Genomic DNA, 18,969 nt, shown 5'->3' on the forward strand with positions numbered 1-18,969 from the left:
TATTAGAAACTTAGTCCATACATATGCATGTGAATATATATGTATGTATATACATATATTGCGGAAATGATATTAAATCCTGATTAAATAACTAACAAAACAGTTTTTCATTTATTGTCTAATAAAATTCACATCTAGTAATAGTTTAATAAACATATTTCATTGTCTATATGAATGTATTTGTATTTATAGATTTTTTTTTAAAGTATTTTGTACGTAGTATGTGCAATATTTATACAAATCGTACCTTTTAAACTCAGGAATAAGATATCAGTTGTAGATCTTTTTTTATTTGTAAAATGCTTCAGAACTGATAGATAAATAACCTTATGTACAATAATGACACAGTACAGCCATATAATTCTTATATTAATGGAATCAGTCATCATGAATAGTGAACAGTTTTGCTACTTCATTTAAATCATCATATTTTGTACCTCTGGCAAGCACCTGCAATAAATATGTAATATACAAATGTTTCTTAAACACACATATAGTAAAAAATAAATTTGTTTCTTATTTTTTGTGAATTCTGCAAACATACCTGTCTAGCAATGGGCATCCGATTGAAGACATTCCAAAGTACTATTCCAACCACAATATCGTCGCGTAAATAAAAAACAACCCCTTTTCCAAAATCATCATATTTTTTAGATTCCTCTGTTAACTTCGTTACTTTTGAATCATCCGTAGCAACTAATTTCTCATTAACTCCTGTGCTCGACTGTACCAAACTTTGCGTTTGTGTTAAGGTTAATTTCTATATTACAAAAATATAGGATATAAAAACTACAAAAGTAAATTGTAGTCGTGACGCGTTTAGTAACAAAGAGACACATGTTCGACTTAAATAGTTAGGTCTTACTTAACTACAATGTTGCAATCATTGTAACGCTACAGTGCAATGCAATACCCGATTTTTATATTTAAGGTTTTAAAGGTTTTATATATATATATATTCGAGGTTATAGTATCTTCTTACTTCCTTATTTGAAGACTGCGTGGCTTCATTTGAATTGCTACTGGATGATATTGAAGTCTGAGACTCTGCTGCTTTTACAAAAACTCCTACAGTTGGCAGTGATGAATCTACAATACCAATTGCCTCATATCCAACCTCTGGCCCCAAATCAGACCAAAACATTGATTGATGCTGATATGGTTTTCCTGATGAATATAGAAATATAAATTCCATTATTTCTTATTTTATATGAAATGATATGAAATGATCACCAATATGAAAATGTATTTTTTTTCTCATGTCCATAAAGCATACATGTTCATCATCCTATCAATATATGATAAACTATTATGTTAACCAATATGACTTTCAGTACACAATGAATATGTTAATGTTTAACATGGAATATATTATAATATAAATTTCAATTTACTTGCACCAGTCATATTTTCTCCTGCTAATCTTCCTGAAACTACCGCATGATCGTGATGTTCTACTCTTCTTCTACCAAGTCTAATATCGTAAAAGCAAGCTGCGTCCCCAGCAACCCAAAGACTGCTTCTTGCTTCTAATTCGGCGTTAACGACGAAACCACCTTTTTCATTATCCGTTTCTAAATACGAAGCTTTTGCCAAATGAGTATTTGGTTCAGTGCCTACTGCGACGATTACGTGATCAGCATTAATCTTTCCATGTACATAAAAAGAAAAAAAAAGTAACCACATAATGTATTATATTTTTAATATTTTTATATAAATCGTTTTGTTAAAACGTACGACATTATTATCCGAAAGAACGAGTGATAATTGCCCATTTTTATAAGAATAGTCTTCCACTTCGGAATTAGGAATACAATTAACACCTTCTAACATTGCTTTCTTTGTTGCCCATTCACTTAAGTATTGCGGTAGTACTTGATCCATTATAAATTTTTCTTTATACACTTGATATAGCTTTTTATCTTTTGGTACTGAATAAAAATGTAATGAAATACTATTTTGATAATTAATGGAACAGTAAAATTAATAATGCAAACATACAATTACGTGCCAGTGAGCAAGCAAGTTCTGATCCAAGAAATCCTCCACCAATTATTACTATGTTTTTACACTTAGGATCGTGAATATCATCTTCTAAATTAAGGAAATCTTCTTTTGTTCTAAATGTTACAATTTTGTCTTTAAGGTCGTCTTGAATGGATTCAAAAACTGGTAAATTTTTAGGTGATGCACCTGGATAAATATGTTATTAAACTTATATATCCAAATCTTGAAAATATAATAAATATATTACATGATAACGTATAGTATTTTAAATGATCAAATATTTCTAGATTATGAAGTTATAGAAAATATGTTTTCTGTTTTACTAATATCCAGAAGTTATTTAATAACAGATAGAAAAAATTAAAAGCATTATAATTAGAGATAAAGATATATTTCAATTACAAAAAATAGACAATTCACTTATTACTTACCTGTCGCAATTAGACACTTATCGTATTTTATTACATAACCATCATCAAGTGTCACAGTTTTCTGTGGTGTATCAATTTTTGTAACTTTCCAACCTCTAGCTACAGCCACACCACCTTTATCAGATTGACTTAAATTACTGAATTCTGTATAAAATTCAGGCGGCTCATAAAAAATACTGTAAATGTAGATATAATATGCAATGAATTATATATTTATACAACCAATTTCTGTGTGTGTGAATAGTTACCTTCTTTGAGCACCATTCCATTGTTTAAAAAGTAATTGTGCACTTATTTTTCTATCCCTATTGTACCAAAGTTCTTTAGATAGTGGTGGTCTCATATATGGCAAGTCTCCTTCATCTGTTATTACTAAAACCTAAAGCAAACATTTATAATACACTCAGTATATAACTCATTAAACTAAAGTAGTAGTAAATCATTAATAAAATTACTAATGATATACCTTAGCCCTAGGGTCTCTGGATTTAATAGATCTAAATGCAGAAAATGCAGCTGTTCCTCCTCCTATTAAAAGGTAAGGTATTTCTGAAGGGAATGAATGAGAAGTAGATGGAATTTTAGTCTTTTCAAGTGATCTTCTTTTACTTCTCCTTTCCTTTTTTCCTAAATATATAATAAAAAACCATATGAAAGCATAATCTTTTATAATTTAAACAAAATGTTAAGTTACAATCTATTAGTCTCAACTTACTCTTACTTACATCCTTTTCTGATATCATTGTAGTAAACCAATTTGATGAAGATATCTATAGAATTGTTTCGATAAAAATATTAAGAAAAGAAACAAACAAATAATTTGATACCTTACATGCTATAAAGTCTATTATAACAACTTTTTTAATAATTACTTTTGAATACATTTATTAAAAGAAGATAAACTAAAACAAAACATAATTGTATATAATATGTAATATAATTATTAATTCTAATTAAATAGAAAAAATTATTTTTCAACCAAAATTTGAAGCTTTATTAAAACATGAAAGAGTTAATATAATAAAATTACTATACTGTACCGCATATATTGTAACTCCTGCTATCAATAAAGTTGCCACTATCTTCCAATATTGTGGTGGCGACTTCTTACCATTTGATTTTTGTGAATCATCTGGTTTTCCGCAAACTTCATAACAAGATGGTGGACAAGATGCATTAGGATAAGATTCACATCTAGGGAGAGGTCTCTTTGATTTTGAATACATACTTTCAGGTGCACATTCTTCTGGCTTTATGGTGGTGCCTGGAGGCTTATATGTTTTCTTGTCATTTGTATTACTACTATACCACAAATTATGGACACTGACAATTCCTAGAACGATAAAGAAACATGAAAAACAACTATAGCAACTTGAAGTTTAAGTAGTAATAATTATATAAATAAAGATAGCAAATATTAATAAGTTAAATAGTTTGTTTTACCATATAACTTACTGATAAAAATATATGAAACTTTTCAGTCATTAATTTTCTTAAAATTACGAAAATATAAATTAGATTGTTCATTGTTTTATTACAAAATAAGAAATATATATCTCACGGAAGTTAAACATAATTTAAGAATATAAAATAAAATAGACATTAGATTATTTTTCACAGGAAACGGCATACGAAGAAAAACATCGAAGAAAATGTAATTATATTTTGAATTTTGAGGTTATATCGCGTGGTGTACTTTCAATCTAAGCGTATCGAGTATATAATAGAATATTAATTACAACTGGTTAGAGTATGGACATATACGTACAATTATAAAAGCTGGCTACTAAAAATTGCAATTGAAATATCAAATGATGAAATAATTCTATATTTAATTGGAAAACAGTAAGAAGTTCAAAAACAGAAATATGATTTTTCATCAATTAGAAAAAGTTATATTTTTAAGAGTAAAGCTTATAGATACTTACGAACGTATTTTAAAGGTCGACAAAAATGATTAACTTGCGAATGCCTCGTAAGTTTTGGCAATCGTCCTATAACTCTACCGTAGCTTAACATTTTTTACGGGCCAATTTTGGCCTTACGCAATATGGAGATGGCGCGTATGGCCGGTTCTGTTATCCACACGCACGACTGGAAGTCGTTCTATAGTTGTCCTTTTATATTTAATTGATACGAGATACTCCATTACCAAATTTCTTTAGCAACCAAGTTGCCGTACTTGCGACACATTGATTTTGATACACTTATTCGGAAATTTTGTTACGGTCTTAAAAAAATTTGTTAAAATCGGTAATACAAACTTAAATTTGACAACGAATGACAGCGACGCATATGCGGTGTAGCGCAGTAATCATACAAGTTCATTCCAATGCACTAATTCGAATATATGTATATGTGTACACATCTATGCACGTAAAAACATGCAATAAATTAAAGGTACTATAAAATAGTATGAGAACGTAACATATTATATATGTATGTATGTTACAAATTAACAAACAACCTCTTGGATTTCATACCTTCTGGAACAGTTACCAAATACAACTAACCAATAAGAAATAAGGTCACTAGATAATGATAACATACATATAGTCATAATTTAGGCAAAATATTAAGAATACAGCCAAAATATAAATTTATATAGCCCGACATTCAGACGATTATAACTAAAAGTTTTAAGGAACTCTTCCTAGCAAAAAATATTATTTATATGTTAAATATATAGTAAGATGAAATGTCGAAGAGTTAACATAAATAATTAGATATATGATATATTCAAAATAGCTATTTTGAAAATCCTAGGATTACTTTGAATAATGTAATATTTGGGACGTGATCATTTATGTTATTTAAAAATAATATTTTAATAAATTCAAGGAATTTTTATCATTATTCGGAAACAATGTAAATTGTATTGTGTTTTCAGTTATTTCTGTAGAACAAAGAACACTCAGACAAGATTATTTATCGACATTTATACAACCTTCACGAAATTCAAGGTGGACAACAATGAGTCACATTATGTCCAAAGAAGACTGTCGAACACCTTGAAATTTTTCAAGTATATTGTATCATCATATCGTTGTTATATGATTAAAAATTATACTAACCATAGCACGCATCGAAATTTATCATTGAATCATTTTATACTGCTTTATATACATAAGCATTAGTTATATATACAAATATCTACTACTATTTATAAAGTATCGTTTTAAACTTTCCAATTGCACATGAAATTATTCACAATATTATTGCATTAACTAAGTATTCTTACCTATATATGTATAATTATTCCTGTTAATTATTTTAAATAAAATTTATATCCACGTACCATCAAGATACGTACATGCATAAAAGATAACATTGGGCGAAATTTATCAAGAAAAAAATACAATATATAGAGGACGCTACTGCTTAAAAAGTAAATATACGCCTAACTTCACTGTTAAACATCAACCTAAAAAGTTATGTATACATACAGTTATTTGGAACAAAATTGATTTATCAGTATGACTGTTTAAATATGAAACTGTTGATAAATTTTGAGCCAAAATATGAACTGTGTTATGATGAACGTTGAAACATTTTGGTGAAACCAAAGTCAGATAAGATATTTACGCATTCCTACTTCGAAAGTGTAAATACACATTTTTAATTAAGTTACGAGTCATTAAACGTATAATTAAGTCCGATGAAAGCACTTTCGTATCGTTACTATAAATGATTAAACAGTAGAAGAGGGTTCTCGTATAATATCGCAGGTTTACTATTGTTTGTAAACAGATCAGTACATACATACATATGTGTTCTATTTGATTCAAAAATATGATCACCTATTAAAAAAAATATTTTGCGAAATATATACGTACATATTATTAAGTTGTAATGTTATATATTTAGAAAGCACGCGTTTATAACAAGTGCTTTTTTTATAATCAAATAATATAATAATTGTGATAAGCTATTTTAAAAACAATAAAAGGATAAGATCAATATATTAAAATTTATATAAATGTTATTTATTATTTAATTAAATAAAACACTATATGTACAATACTTTTATATTAAATATAATTGATAAAATGTATAGTTAAACAAACAGTATCAATTGAAGACAAATAAGAAGTAATGTAATATCACACAGCAACTATTATAGGTCACGTGTACATTTAATACTGGATTGTTAGAAATAAAAATATTTATCAGTTCTTTAAAATCAAGCAGGAAGGACTGTTCTTATATGTACCTTCTGGATGTTCTTTTTATAGACAAAGTTTGACCTCCTTCTCTTCAGTCACCATTGCATTCAACTACCAGCTGCTTCTGAGTACAGATCATGCTACAATAAAATAGTTGAATTGAACATTAATCATGCCAGATAGGTATATTTTTTATTTATATATATTTAATTATATATTCAATATTATATATACAAGTATGTAATTTCTATATTCTGTTGTTTAATTATGAATACTTTCCATTTATAGATGAATTTTATGCTCCCTTGTATCTTTAAAGCCAAAATTAAGTTCTACAGATTATATTTCATTCTGAAAAATATTTTATTATATACAATATTTATCAAATTACATTTGGATTAGAGAAAAATTGTTGATATTAAAATTGTACATTAAATTGTTTTTTATACTGTTTGAGTAAATTTTATATGTTTTTAAATAAAGTTAAACATAAGTAAAATGTCATTTTGTTAGGAATAAAGTTTTGGTTGGCGTTGGAATAATATGGAGTATTACTCTTTGCTGTTTCATCATTAGTCGCAAACTTCCAGGATCTGTGACATTATTAAATTTTATTCCTGGTATTTTTTTTTGGTCAGTGTGCCTTTGTGTAATGAATTGTTAATTTCTATTCACGTAACTGTTTGTTAATTGTAGTATGTTACAAACATTACAACATAATTATGTTACTAATTAAATAATATTAAATATGGTATTTATTCAATGATTGATTAATAACATCATTTTATTGCTTGGGTTTCTTATAATATTGTGTGTGCTTTTATTAATATTATCATGTCAATAATAGTTCTTATTTGTATATTTTTGTTACCATTAATTTTAATAATATGTATTGTAATATAGGAATAAAAAAATGGACAATGATGAAGGAAAAAAATGTGATCTGAATGAAGGGAGTACATCCATGCCTGTAAGCCGTCATTCTGATTCTCATACTGAGGTTGTTGAAGAAAATGCAAAGGGGTAAATTATATGATTCATCTTTTAATTTACTTACTAGTGACTGATTTGTTTAATCTTGTATTAATAGCTTTTGTAATTAAACACATATTATACAGACAAAAAGCATCAGATTTTATGATAGGTGGATTAGTAGGAGCATCACCTCCCAAATTCGTTTCCCTTGAAGAAATTATAAAAGCCGCGAACGGCATGAAGAATATGGCACTAGCACATGAAATTGCAGTGGATAAAAATTTTCAATTACAAAAACTTGAACCTGACGATGGTACAGTTCACAGAAAAGTAAAAGAAATTATGCATAAAGCCTTTTGGAACTTGTTAGCAGAACAATTAGCTGAAGATCCTCCAAATTATACCCAAGCATTGGTTTTATTAAAGGAGATTAAAGAAGTAATATATTTATATAGGGATTTCATAAAACAGTATATAATTTATATTTAATAAATTTCCTTTTCCTGTAGACATTGGATGAATTAGTGTTACCACATCATGCGAAAATTCGCGAAAATTTAAATGAAGTACTTGATGTAGATTTAATTAAACAACAAGCAGAGAATGGTGTCTTGGATTTCCATCATTATGCACAATATGTGATTTCAATTATGAGTAAAGTTTGTGCACCAGTAAGAGATGAAAAAATTCAAGAACTTAGCCAAAAAACAGATGTTATTGAAGTATTCAAAGGCATAATGGAAGTATTGCAATTGATGCGACTTGACCTAGCAAACTTCACTATTACTATGATGAGACCAAATATAATTGCATCGAGTATTGAGTATGAAAAAGCAAAGTTCGCCGAGTTCTTAAAAGTTAATACAAACGGTCTGCAATTTACCGAAAAATGGTTGTTAAGGCATTTCGATTCAACAAAAGTTACAAGCAATTCATCTGACATTAATGCTGTACGTCAGCTCACACACTGTCTTTTAACCGATGCGTATCTCGATCTTTTAGAATGGGACTTCAATCCAGATGCAGAAGTACGTATATTAGTAGTATAGACTATATAATACATTTTCATACAAACTTCATCAATATGTTATACAAAAAGATTTATGGGATATCCTGTACAATCATATTTAAATTTCATCTATTAATAATAATGTACATTTGATTGTGCTCTGTTTTACAGACTTTAATGCTTGATCAGGGTAGATTATTGGAAATGCGCGATAAAACTAATAGATTAAGCATTATAGGTTCTGTAATATTGCTAGTGAACAACACAGTAGGTGCACCAATTCATGGAGTATCAAACTTTAAGAAGAATATTAAACAACATCTTAATGTGCTATTAGAATCTGTACATTCAAATAAGTATGTTTATAATAGTATGTCTATGTATAAGTAATAAACTCATATATTCAACTTTTATATAAATTACTGATAGGGATTTGGAAACTGTAATACCAAATATTGTATTGCAAGTGAAAATAGACTTAAAAGCAACATTAGAAGATATTGGTGCTGCTCCCATATCTCCAGAGATAGAAACATTATTAGAAGGGCAAATAATGGATCTTATCAATCCAGAACATAAAATCAGACATCTTATAAGTCAGTATTGCATATAATATCTATCAATTTTAATTTTCCTTTTTTTTTATTTACTTTGCATATTACTCTAGATTTACGAATACGACAATTTTTGCAAAAGATTATATTATCTCAATCTGTGGCACCGCAACAAGTACCACCAGGATTATCATCGCTTCAAGAAGAATTAACAGCAATAGCTGCCCAATTTTTAATACTTATTTCTCATAATCGAAGCGTATTTGGAGAATATTATCAAGAAATAATTACTAATGCACTTATTAAAAAGGAAACTGAGAATAATAAAGATGCAGGTGGAGTTCATAGCATGGAGTTATAAAAAGAAGGAAAAAATTTTTAACCAAGCTTTGTAAGGGTAACATTTGTGTTCATAAAATGGCACATTAATTAAAAAATAAGTGATACGTATATATTAAAATAACAGTTCATTTGTGTTTTCATAATTTACGTGTTTTAACAAAAAGTAGAAAAATATAAACTAAGAGTATATAAATAACAATGTTGTATAGGAAATATTCTGATACTAATATAAATTATAATTAATATAATTATAACAATGAGAGTAAAAAGATACTTTTATGAGAGCAAAAAGAAACAGCAAAACTGTATGTTTATATAACTTACAAGTACTAATTGATTTGTATGCGTAGTTCTAATATTATGTAAACATTATTCCACATATTAAGTTAACTGTAACTTAATTTTCGCCTTCCAGTATTATGACTGGCTATAATGTATTTTTGTATTTGGTGCTTTAATACGTTTTCTAAATGTGATTTTAAGCATTATAGTCGAACTAATATGTAACATATATTTGTACATAAATGCAAAAATTAAAACAATTTGTAATTAAATTTTATTTCACATTTTAAAGTAAATGTAATTATTTCGAAATTCCTACAATTTATTTATCTCGTGACTTCATATATTTAAATAACTCTATTTTTTATGAAAATAATACAACATATAATATGAATGAATTTTTCATATCAAATGACAAAAATTTCTACCCAAGATATAAACTTATAAGTACGATAATATGTATAATTTGTTTATACGATTTTACCGTATAAAAAAAATAAATTATTTATGAAAAAAATTATCCAACATAATATCCAACAAAATAATATCGAATAAATTCAAGTTAGTATTGCCAAATTAACTGACGCAATACCAAAATCGTAGTGCCTCGGAATAAATAAAGTTTAGTAATTTTATTAAAACTGAGATTTATACATGAACGAGCCTTAACTTATAAGACCATGATAGATTCAAAAGGATTAAAGAGGACCCAATAGTTGAAATAGAATCACAAATGTCACAGAGATTATGCGGCTTTGGTCAAACGAAAATATATGTATGCAATTCATTACTATGTACTTACTTGTAACATGTTGGAAAGATATCAGACTTTGGATTCTTGTAGGCATAGTCATGTTGGTATTTATTATCATGTAGTTTCTATTATATACAGTGGTCCTCAAATGCACGAACATGTTGCTTTTTTAAAAAATGTTTAAATCCTGAAAATTTTGTATTAAGATTTATAAATGCAATCAAATTTTACTATATTGTAATACATAAAACATACCTGTAAATAAATGATGTGATCCTTTATTTGACGAGAATAAATTCTGAAGTATTTTTAATAGTTCGTCAAAATTACCTGTTTTTGTATAATCTTGTATCATTTTTGCAAATATTTTATAATCAGCTTCTGATAGAGAGCGTTTTACCTAAAGATGTATATTCCATAATTAAACATTTTAAATGTAATTAAATAGAAGTCGTATTCATAAATGTATAGATATTATTATAGGATACCACAGTATATAATGATACAGATGGGTAACTTCCTACTTACTTCTTTCAAATATGCCTTTCCTAAAGCTTTTTTATCAGTATCACTATTAGTTTCTCCGAATGCTTGTTCAGAACTTGCAGGATGGTCTTTATATTCCGCATTTGTAGATGAAGAAGTTGAAGGATTAGATAAGTGTTCATTGAATTCTACTGGTAACATTTTTATCTTTCTTCTTTTTGCAGCTGGTTCATTGGTATTTTTTGTTAATTCACAAGTGGTATAATTCTTTTTTAATTTGCAATCACTAAAATTAATTACAGGCTTTGCCTGTGTTTCTAAAAGTTCAAATAAATTTTTTTTCTTTGTTTCAGTCAATTTTTGTTTTTTATCATCTTCATTAACATAAGAATCAATATCAAAAGTATCATCAGTCCGAGGTATTTCAAGTTGTTTCGAAGTTATCCCCGTGCGGGACACAGTTGTGTCAAATGATGCTGAAGTCGCTGGTAATGAAATGCAACTATTTACGGATGACATACCAGCGATATTCGGTTGTGGAAACTGAAAATAATTATATAATATAACAATATTAAATTATATTTTCTTGTTTTTGTATATTAAACTTGTATTATACTATTTTTGTAAATTAAACTCACAGTGTACTGTGCATATTTAAAAAAATCTTTTAACTCTTTTATAATAACACCAAACTGAGAGAAACTTTTTATGTAGGGTCTAAGCCAAGCAGATAGATGTTTTTTAAAATTTGGATTGTCAAATCGGCAATCACAAAGAATAATAGCTCCGTAATCACTTTTATGACGTATTATGCGGCCAATAGCTTGATTAACGGCTCGTGACGCTTCAAGCTGATACCATTGTTGACCAGACAAAGCCTAGAAAGCAATAAAATGTAATGTATACAAAAGTCAATATATTTAAAGAATATTTATTATCTTGACATAATCCGAAATTTTAATTACCTCCTTATCTTCTTTTCGCATTTCTTCTAAATATCGTTGTTTTAGTATAACTCTAGGATCTTTTAGAGGTGGAAATGGAAGACCTGTGATTAATACAGCTCTTCCATTTGCATTAGCAAAATCAAGTCCTTCACTCACTTTACCTCTACAAACTGCCATAAAAATAGCTCCTTTACAGGAAGGATCTCTGATTTTTTCATAATATTCAGTCATAACACTTATAAAACCGTCTTTATACTGTGGTTCCACATATATAGGCTGATAAATGTAAATAAACAATTTCATCATCTTTATCTGCATATACAGTCATCTTTATATAGTAGATACTAAAAATAATTACTTTACGATCTGCAATTTTAGTCCACAAACCTGCATGTTGCCATTCTTCTTTACACTTTTTCATTATTGGATATGAAGGAAAGAAAACTAGGATGCCATGTGGAATGAGACAACTGAAATTAAATATTGTTCGTCCAAGAGATGCTATGTACTTTGGATCATTTCTAAAACACAAATGAAACATGTTAAATAGTGTATAAGTATATTACTTATTTAAATGATTTACGATACAATTATATTTAACACATTATATTAAAATATCAATTTAACAAAAACTAAATGTACAATGTTTCTATTATAAACTATGGATATTATACATGATATGTTGAATAGAAGTACCTTGTGTTAAAAGAAGAATTTAATGAATAACCATCAGGACCTTGACTGAGAATACTGATACAAACTTGGTCTCTTTTTATAACATGTGGATTTTCTAGTTGAACTTCAATTGATATGCCAAGTTCAGATATGAAAGGCTTCAAAGGAGATAGTGTACCACTTGTTAATATAACTGAACGCACACCTTGCTCCATTAATTGTTGCATACTTAATTATTGTAATTAGTATACCAATTTATCAATATAATGCATTTATAACTAAATAGGAACTAATAGAATAAAGATTTACCTAAATCCAGGACTAAAACACCAATAACTGATGACTTTTCCTTCATTTTTTGAAATTACTTTTTTCGTTTCCCAAGCATCATTTTTTTTAGCTTTTTTTGATTCTTCTAATTGAATATATACTTTATAGCATTGTTTAATCCTATCCCTGCGGCGCACACTGTTACCACTGAATACTGTCCTTAATAGATCGCTAAATTTTTGAAGTGAATTACCCTTTCTTGCAAATGGAGAAGTACTTGTAGTTGTTAGATACATAACAATTTTCTCCAACTTCTCTATAACAAGTTGTTCTTTTCCATGTGTTATCTATTAAAATACATTTATTGTTATAATTTATTTATTATTATCATTTTTGATTTATTTACTTGTGCTTTCTCCAGTAATTCAAAAATGTATCCACCAGGATGTGTATCTCCTTCATCACGTTTTACAATTGATATGGCATCAATAGCTTTTTCCAATTCTAAGAACATAGCTTTTAAAATACACAAATCATCTGCAGTAAAATCTTTTTGAATATTTGCTGCATTTTCTGCTAAGAAATCATCTTGTTGCTCAATATCTTTAGCCATGTCTTCCATTACAGTTGTTATTTCATCAATGCACATTGCAATATCTGTGCTACATATCTACAAAAGTTTTATTTAAAATAATTAATTACTTATGTCTCATATGGTTTCTAAATTTGTTTTAATCCAATATTGTGATGCACTGTTATTATATTATATACTGTCAATGTACTACCTGTAATGATGCTGCTTCTTCACAAACTTTCTCGATATTATGTGCCTCATCCAAGAGAATGATATTGTTCTGTAAATCTATGCCTTGCGTTCTTCGCGATTTTGCATCTAATAAATAATTGTATGGCATAAAGGTGATATCTGCATTCTGCTTAAGTTCCCTGGATAAAAAATATGGACAACACTTGAACTTTTGTCCAGCTTTTACCAAATCCTCTATATCAAGTACTTCTTGTTTAAAAAGGGGGTCATCCTTCCTGAAAAATTTATTTCCTTATCAGTGCATTAACAAACAACATTTTATTAAAACCTTCAAATATTAATAACAGAATTATTCACCTTGTTTCAACATTATTATAATAGAAACATGTTCTAGATTTAACTTTAGAGTGACACATATGTATTTTATTAGAACTGTTTATTTCTTTAGAGACTTCTGGATGAATACAAAGTTGATCTCTAGAACCTATCACAGCCGTACTAACATGTTTGTACGAAGTTCTTTTCAATTCTTGCATCGCTTGTGAAAGCTGAGAATGTGTTCTGGATGCATAGATAATCTTGGGCGCTGACCAATTGAAGCTAGTAGACGGTTCAGAATCCCCAGTGCCTTCTTTGAGTCCACTGTTCAATTGTTTAAAAAAATGCCCACCAAAATTTGGTTTATCAATAGCACCGACTAATGATTGGGCTTGTAACTGAGCTTTCTTTGTTAATAACCAACTTAAAGAAGAACACAAAAGACTAAGTGTTTTACCCGTACCTACAGCATTTTTAATTAATTTTAATATTTTTTTCAATTGTTAATGTAGAAAATAAACAGTAATTGAAAGATCAAATTATATACCAGTTGGAGATTCCAAAACACCATTTTTACTATTTTGAAGACACTCTATCACTTTTGCCATATATTCTTCTTGTACAGGATACGGTTTAAAAGGGAAACTTATAATAACATTATTAATTGTCACATCGGGCATTGTAGCGTTATAAATGTTCCGAAATATACAAATTAATTACTTTGTAATGTAAAAAATACTTATGGTACAATACGAAGAGGAACACCAAAGTTGCGCTCCCGCCAAATTCTGAACCCGATGGCTGTTATAACAATCATTTACACATACACATACACATATTTCGATGCTTCGATTTTACACACGATTAATCTTTAACTAGCAATAAAGTAACAAGGAAAGATAGTATACGAAAAAATATATATTTTTGTTTTATTGAAGGTAAAAATCATATGTACATAGTTTGTTGAAGATGACAAGATTTTTTAACCAATATTTTTTAACATCAAAAAGAAATTAGGTATCATTGAATTATCGGGTAGCTTATTTTGTATAAGAATTTATTTTCAAGTGTTAACAGCATATCTGTAAGTGGAATGTTAAGTAAACCTTTTATAAGGTAAGAAAGTAGGGATCTCGAGATTAGGTTAATCGTACGTCAGCTAATTTAGTAGCTGGTCGAGTGCTGCAAAAGTGGTTCTTAATTTTTCTTCGGGTTTGTACATTTTTTCTATATTTTATCCACTCTTTCTGAATAATCTGCAAGTACATTTCCGGTTTTAACACTATAAAAAATTCAAATCTGAAGCAGTAAAACACTTTAAACCTAATATATATTTCAAAATTGCAATGGGGTCATCGGTCAACGACCTTTGAAACGAGCCATGAAAGATCACTCAGTATTCAGTGACTGAAAAAAATGTTCATATGATACTTGCAACTTCGTGCTTTTACTATTAATACTTTCATTGATGCAACTCCAAGTTAAAATTTGGACAGACTTCTAGTATATATTTCAATTTATAATTAAAATAATTAAATTTAACAATACTCTGAAAAAATTAGCTTTAATACAAGTCAAATGTTCGCAAGTATTTTTTAGGTCACTGTATACACCTGAGATTAAACATGCGCCGATGCGATGGCAAATACATACACTATATATTTGAATAAGTTTTTACCACGGAATTGTATACTTAACGTCTCTTTTGCTTTTAAAAATGTATTAAACAAAAATTAATTTAAGAAAAGAATATCAAAGAATTAATTTTATTATAGCTAATTTATTTTAGTAAAATGAAATAGATATTTATAAACGCATAAAAAGAATAAATCTTGAATCAAAGATATTCGATTTTTCTGTGTACTAAGATAAAAGGTCGTTGTCATACAGATATCTTCGTACATATATACAGCCTATTTTCATCGAGAACTGGTAAAATTGTGACATATGTTGCACTTAGTTAATCAATTTAAATATTGGTTATATTATTCAAGAGATTATATATTTTATTTTTATAAAATATTTACCTCTCTTTTTCTCTCTCTCTCTCTTTCTCGCCCTTTTAAATTTTACAAACTACACTTTTCTGTAACAAATTAAATGAATCCTGCAATTTCATGTTTTTTTTCAGTGTTAAATAAGAAGTTATAACATAAATTTAAAATGCGTTTAGTGATCTGCGATACAGTGGATTATGTGGCAGAATGGTCTGCTAAATATGTTTTAAAAAGAATCAATGATTTTCAACCAAATGAAAATAAATATTTTGTCCTTGGTCTTCCAACAGGTATGTATACTTTCCTTTTATGTGACACAAAAAATTAACATTTTTTAACGTTGGCTTTATTAACAACTATAATATTGTAATGTAAGTATATACAATAATGATCAATTATCTTTTTCCAGGTGGTACACCTTTGGGAATGTATAGAAAACTTATAGAATATTTTAAAGCTGGAAAAATTTCCTTCAAGTATGTAAAAACCTTCAATATGGATGAATATGTTGATTTACCCAGGGATCATCCAGAATCTTATCATTATTATATGTATAATAATTTCTTTAAACATATAGATATAGATCCACAAAATGTGCATATACTTAATGGTAATGCACCAGACCTTGTACAGGAATGTGACAATTTTGAAAAGAAAATTAAAGAAGCTGGTGGTATTGAATTATTTATTGGTGGTATGTAAATTTTTTTATATAAAATCATTGGCCGTATATTACATGTATTATCCATTCAATAACAAAGCGTTATTTTTTAGGTATTGGTCCAGATGGACACATAGCTTTCAATGAACCAGGATCCTCTTTAGCATCTCGTACAAGAGTGAAAACATTGGCTCAGGATACATTAGAAGCAAATGCAAGATTCTTTGGAAATGATATCTCAAAAGTTCCTAAACAAGCATTGACTGTCGGTGTCGGTACAGTAATGGATGCTAAAGAAGTAATGATCCTGATTACAGGATCTCATAAAGCATTTGCTCTTTATAAGGCAATAGAAGAAGGAATCAATCATATGTGGACTGTGTCAGCTTTCCAGCAGCATCCTCATACGATAATTATTTGTGACGAAGATGCAACTCTAGAATTGCGTGTGAAAACTGTGAAATATTTTAAGGTACAGACTGCTCAATGATTCTGTTGCATTGTGTAACATTAACACAAATGCCTGGTGGTAATCTTTCAATAAGAAAAGACTATCATCTGATGCCTCCAAAAAAAGTATTGTAATAGTATATTGCGTAAGTATATAAATAGAACCATTAAATTATCATTACCACAAAGCTCTTGTATTATTGTCACATGACGCGACAGAATCATTGGTATTGTCTGTACATAACTGAGTATTGCATTATTTAAAAGCTTAAAACTTGATTTATGCTAACTTAAAATACTTTATGGATTTGTTTTGTATTGAATTTGTATGATATACAGGCTCTCAGTGCTGTACATCACAAATTGATTGAAGAGGACGGAGATGCAATCCCTCGTCGTTCAATACAAAACAGTTAAAATGGTAGTTATTGCTATGACCTTGCATAAGTTGTACATCTTTTTTGTTTCAAAATTACATGGAGCAGAATGGAAATTCTGAAAAAAAGTAAATTTATTATTAACAATTAGTGTGTGTTTATTCGATATACATTAATTAAAATATTAATTATTTATTTGTGTTGATAGCTTTAACTGTTTATTAATATATATTTAAATAAATACTAATCGTACTATATTATGAAATATTAATTAAAATGTTATCTTCACTATATATGTGGTAAGTTATATAATTCAGCAAAATCTAAAATGTATTATTTTTTACAGAATTTATGGGATATCCACAGTAAACTAATTGATGAACATGCAAAACTATCCATTTAAAATGATACAAAATATTATTGTTATACACATATGAAAACGTTTAGTTTTATATATAAAGAGGATTTGAAAGAATGGATCTGAAAATTTAAAAGTCACACGATTTTCGTGTATGTTACTTAATAAAGTACTTGATGTGGAAATACTATACAGCATAAATGTATACAATTCAAACATGAGTTAATATATTATTATTACTTCAACTGTGAAAACGATTAAATGTCATATTTTTGTATCATTGTACTTTTTCATAAATAAATTTATCCTTTTGTCACATACTGCTTTTAAACAAAAATTCTTTGTTTTTCTAAGTTCAGGCATTAATTACGTAAATTATTTTAATTGTATATTTATACAATATAAAGATTTGTATTATTATTAATGATTAATGTACTTTTTATTATTCTATTTACAATGCATACATCAAAGAATTATTACATATTTCGTAAAAGTACAAAAAATATTTATGAAAGTTCCTCTGTTTAATTTTTTCTTTTAGTGGTAAGACAAAACTCTTAAGAAAAGAGCCAAAGTACTAAATACATTTGATTATAATTAAAGTTGGGAAATGAAACAAAAGTGCTAAAAATTTTCGTAGATAAGGGCGAAGACTCATCGTTTATTGTTATCTAGCCGTCCAGTGATGCCATGTTTGATGATGCGATCGTTTTGTTGTAACATGCTCGTAAAAATTGTAGGAGTAGCAGTGCTGTTCTATGTGGAGCGTTCAGACTTGCGTTTCAAAAATATTCTATTTATAAAAAGAAATTTTGAATGTAACGTTGATTACTTTTATTAGCCTTTACAAATTGATAGTGTATATGAAATGCTGGAGTTAATGCGATATTATATAGGGAGGCAGATCGTCATAAGTTTGCGAAATGTTTAAAATTAAAATATTATGGTTTTTTTTTACTTTTTTGGAGATTGTATATATATATATATACATGTGTAAAATAATTAAAACTGTTGTTAAACCTCCTATTAAGAAGAATAAATGAACAGTTAATTCTAAAGTAAATATGTATTTATGACGTCTGTTTAGAGGAAACATTATGGATCTATGCATCAAGAGATTGGCTTCCTCTTTAAAAATGAGCAC

General features: G+C 28.0%; 4 protein-coding genes across 21 annotated transcripts; 2 read left to right on the forward strand and 2 right to left on the reverse strand.

Moving 5' to 3' along the window:
* Positions 1-88: 88 nt before the first annotated feature.
* Aif (Apoptosis inducing factor) lies at positions 89-6,736 on the reverse strand. 3 transcript variants are annotated; one of them, XM_076893256.1, is made up of 13 exons: positions 4,367-4,754; positions 3,667-3,771; positions 3,479-3,585; positions 3,154-3,208; positions 2,905-3,065; positions 2,687-2,817; positions 2,439-2,614; positions 2,002-2,193; positions 1,738-1,931; positions 1,395-1,647; positions 983-1,167; positions 545-760; positions 89-450 (listed from the first exon to the last, which is right to left on the reverse strand). In XM_076893256.1, the coding sequence occupies exons 1-13, from the start codon at positions 4,455-4,457 to the stop codon at positions 379-381; spliced, it is 1,938 nt and encodes a 645-aa protein (XP_076749371.1). In that variant the 5' UTR covers positions 4,458-4,754; the 3' UTR covers positions 89-378. The 3 variants fall into 3 exon arrangements, with proteins under 3 accessions (XP_076749371.1, XP_076749372.1, XP_076749370.1); XM_076893257.1 differs by lacking the exon at positions 4,367-4,754 and adding an exon at positions 6,652-6,736 and having other exon boundaries at positions 3,479-3,771; XM_076893255.1 differs by having other exon boundaries at positions 3,479-3,771; positions 4,367-4,755.
* Positions 5,832-9,648, forward strand: LOC143422534 (T-complex protein 11-like protein 1). Of its 12 annotated transcripts, none has more exons than XM_076893263.1 (9): positions 5,832-6,042; positions 6,674-6,787; positions 7,118-7,237; positions 7,508-7,627; positions 7,723-8,017; positions 8,089-8,607; positions 8,760-8,944; positions 9,018-9,184; positions 9,256-9,648. In XM_076893263.1, the coding sequence occupies exons 2-9, from the start codon at positions 6,777-6,779 to the stop codon at positions 9,501-9,503; spliced, it is 1,665 nt and encodes a 554-aa protein (XP_076749378.1). In that variant the 5' UTR covers positions 5,832-6,042; positions 6,674-6,776; the 3' UTR covers positions 9,504-9,648. The 12 variants fall into 12 exon arrangements, with proteins under 12 accessions (XP_076749378.1, XP_076749383.1, XP_076749388.1 ...); XM_076893264.1 differs by having other exon boundaries at positions 5,841-5,912; XM_076893267.1 differs by having other exon boundaries at positions 5,853-5,869.
* An 860-nt stretch (positions 9,649-10,508) lies between these two features.
* Rtel1 (Regulator of telomere elongation helicase 1) lies at positions 10,509-14,884 on the reverse strand. 2 transcript variants are annotated; one of them, XM_076893233.1, is made up of 13 exons: positions 14,703-14,884; positions 14,530-14,627; positions 14,022-14,445; positions 13,684-13,939; positions 13,305-13,568; positions 12,938-13,245; positions 12,650-12,856; positions 12,312-12,474; positions 11,972-12,229; positions 11,645-11,884; positions 11,049-11,549; positions 10,776-10,920; positions 10,509-10,707 (listed from the first exon to the last, which is right to left on the reverse strand). In XM_076893233.1, exons 2-13 carry the CDS (start codon positions 14,588-14,590, stop codon positions 10,649-10,651), a joined length of 2,886 nt encoding a protein of 961 aa, XP_076749348.1. In that variant the 5' UTR covers positions 14,591-14,627; positions 14,703-14,884; the 3' UTR covers positions 10,509-10,648. The 2 variants fall into 2 exon arrangements, with proteins under 2 accessions (XP_076749348.1, XP_076749347.1); XM_076893232.1 differs by having other exon boundaries at positions 14,530-14,884.
* A 152-nt stretch (positions 14,885-15,036) lies between these two features.
* Oscillin (glucosamine-6-phosphate isomerase Oscillin) lies at positions 15,037-18,141 on the forward strand. Of its 4 annotated transcripts, none has more exons than XR_013101736.1 (6): positions 15,037-15,194; positions 16,114-16,269; positions 16,389-16,673; positions 16,754-17,112; positions 17,430-17,595; positions 17,814-18,141. XR_013101736.1 is itself a non-coding variant. In XM_076893298.1 (6 exons), exons 2-5 carry the CDS (start codon positions 16,146-16,148, stop codon positions 17,505-17,507), a joined length of 846 nt encoding a protein of 281 aa, XP_076749413.1. In that variant the 5' UTR covers positions 15,037-15,194; positions 16,114-16,145; the 3' UTR covers positions 17,508-17,511; positions 17,814-18,141. The 4 variants fall into 4 exon arrangements, 3 of the variants coding, with proteins under 3 accessions (XP_076749413.1, XP_076749415.1, XP_076749414.1); XM_076893298.1 differs by having other exon boundaries at positions 17,430-17,511; XM_076893299.1 differs by lacking the exon at positions 15,037-15,194 and adding an exon at positions 15,824-15,914 and having other exon boundaries at positions 17,430-17,511.
* Positions 18,142-18,969: the final 828 nt, after the last annotated feature.

The sequence above is a fragment of the Xylocopa sonorina genome, chromosome 3, assembly GCF_050948175.1.
Source record: "Xylocopa sonorina isolate GNS202 chromosome 3, iyXylSono1_principal, whole genome shotgun sequence".
Classification (NCBI taxonomy): Eukaryota; Metazoa; Arthropoda; class Insecta; order Hymenoptera; family Apidae; genus Xylocopa; species Xylocopa sonorina.

Excerpts from the sequence above, each read along its gene's own strand:
- LOC143422534 (XM_076893263.1), top strand. Across the intron at positions 7,238-7,507 it reads ATTCCTGGTATTTTTTTTTG|GAATAAAAAAATGGACAATG; the intron begins GTCAGTGTGCCT and ends ATTGTAATATAG. Across the intron at positions 9,185-9,255 it reads TAAAATCAGACATCTTATAA|ATTTACGAATACGACAATTT; the intron begins GTCAGTATTGCA and ends ATATTACTCTAG.
- Oscillin (XM_076893298.1), top strand. The coding sequence starts at position 16,146 with ATGCGTTTAGTGATCTGCGATACAGTGGATTATGTGGCAGAATGGTCT. Across the intron at positions 16,674-16,753 it reads TATTGAATTATTTATTGGTG|GTATTGGTCCAGATGGACAC; the intron begins GTATGTAAATTT and ends GTTATTTTTTAG. Across the intron at positions 17,113-17,429 it reads AAACTGTGAAATATTTTAAG|GCTCTCAGTGCTGTACATCA; the intron begins GTACAGACTGCT and ends TATGATATACAG.
- Rtel1 (XM_076893232.1), bottom strand. The coding sequence starts at position 14,662 with ATGCCCGATGTGACAATTAATAATGTTATTATAAGTTTCCCTTTTAAA. Across the intron at positions 11,885-11,971 it reads TGCGAAAAGAAGATAAGGAG|GCTTTGTCTGGTCAACAATG; the intron begins GTAATTAAAATT and ends ATTGCTTTCTAG. Across the intron at positions 10,921-11,048 it reads GAAAGGCATATTTGAAAGAA|GTAAAACGCTCTCTATCAGA; the intron begins GTAAGTAGGAAG and ends ATACATCTTTAG.
- Aif (XM_076893255.1), bottom strand. The coding sequence starts at position 4,457 with ATGTTAAGCTACGGTAGAGTTATAGGACGATTGCCAAAACTTACGAGG. Across the intron at positions 761-982 it reads CGCAGTCTTCAAATAAGGAA|AAATTAACCTTAACACAAAC; the intron begins GTAAGAAGATAC and ends TTTGTAATATAG. Across the intron at positions 451-544 it reads GGATGCCCATTGCTAGACAG|GTGCTTGCCAGAGGTACAAA; the intron begins GTATGTTTGCAG and ends TATTTATTGCAG.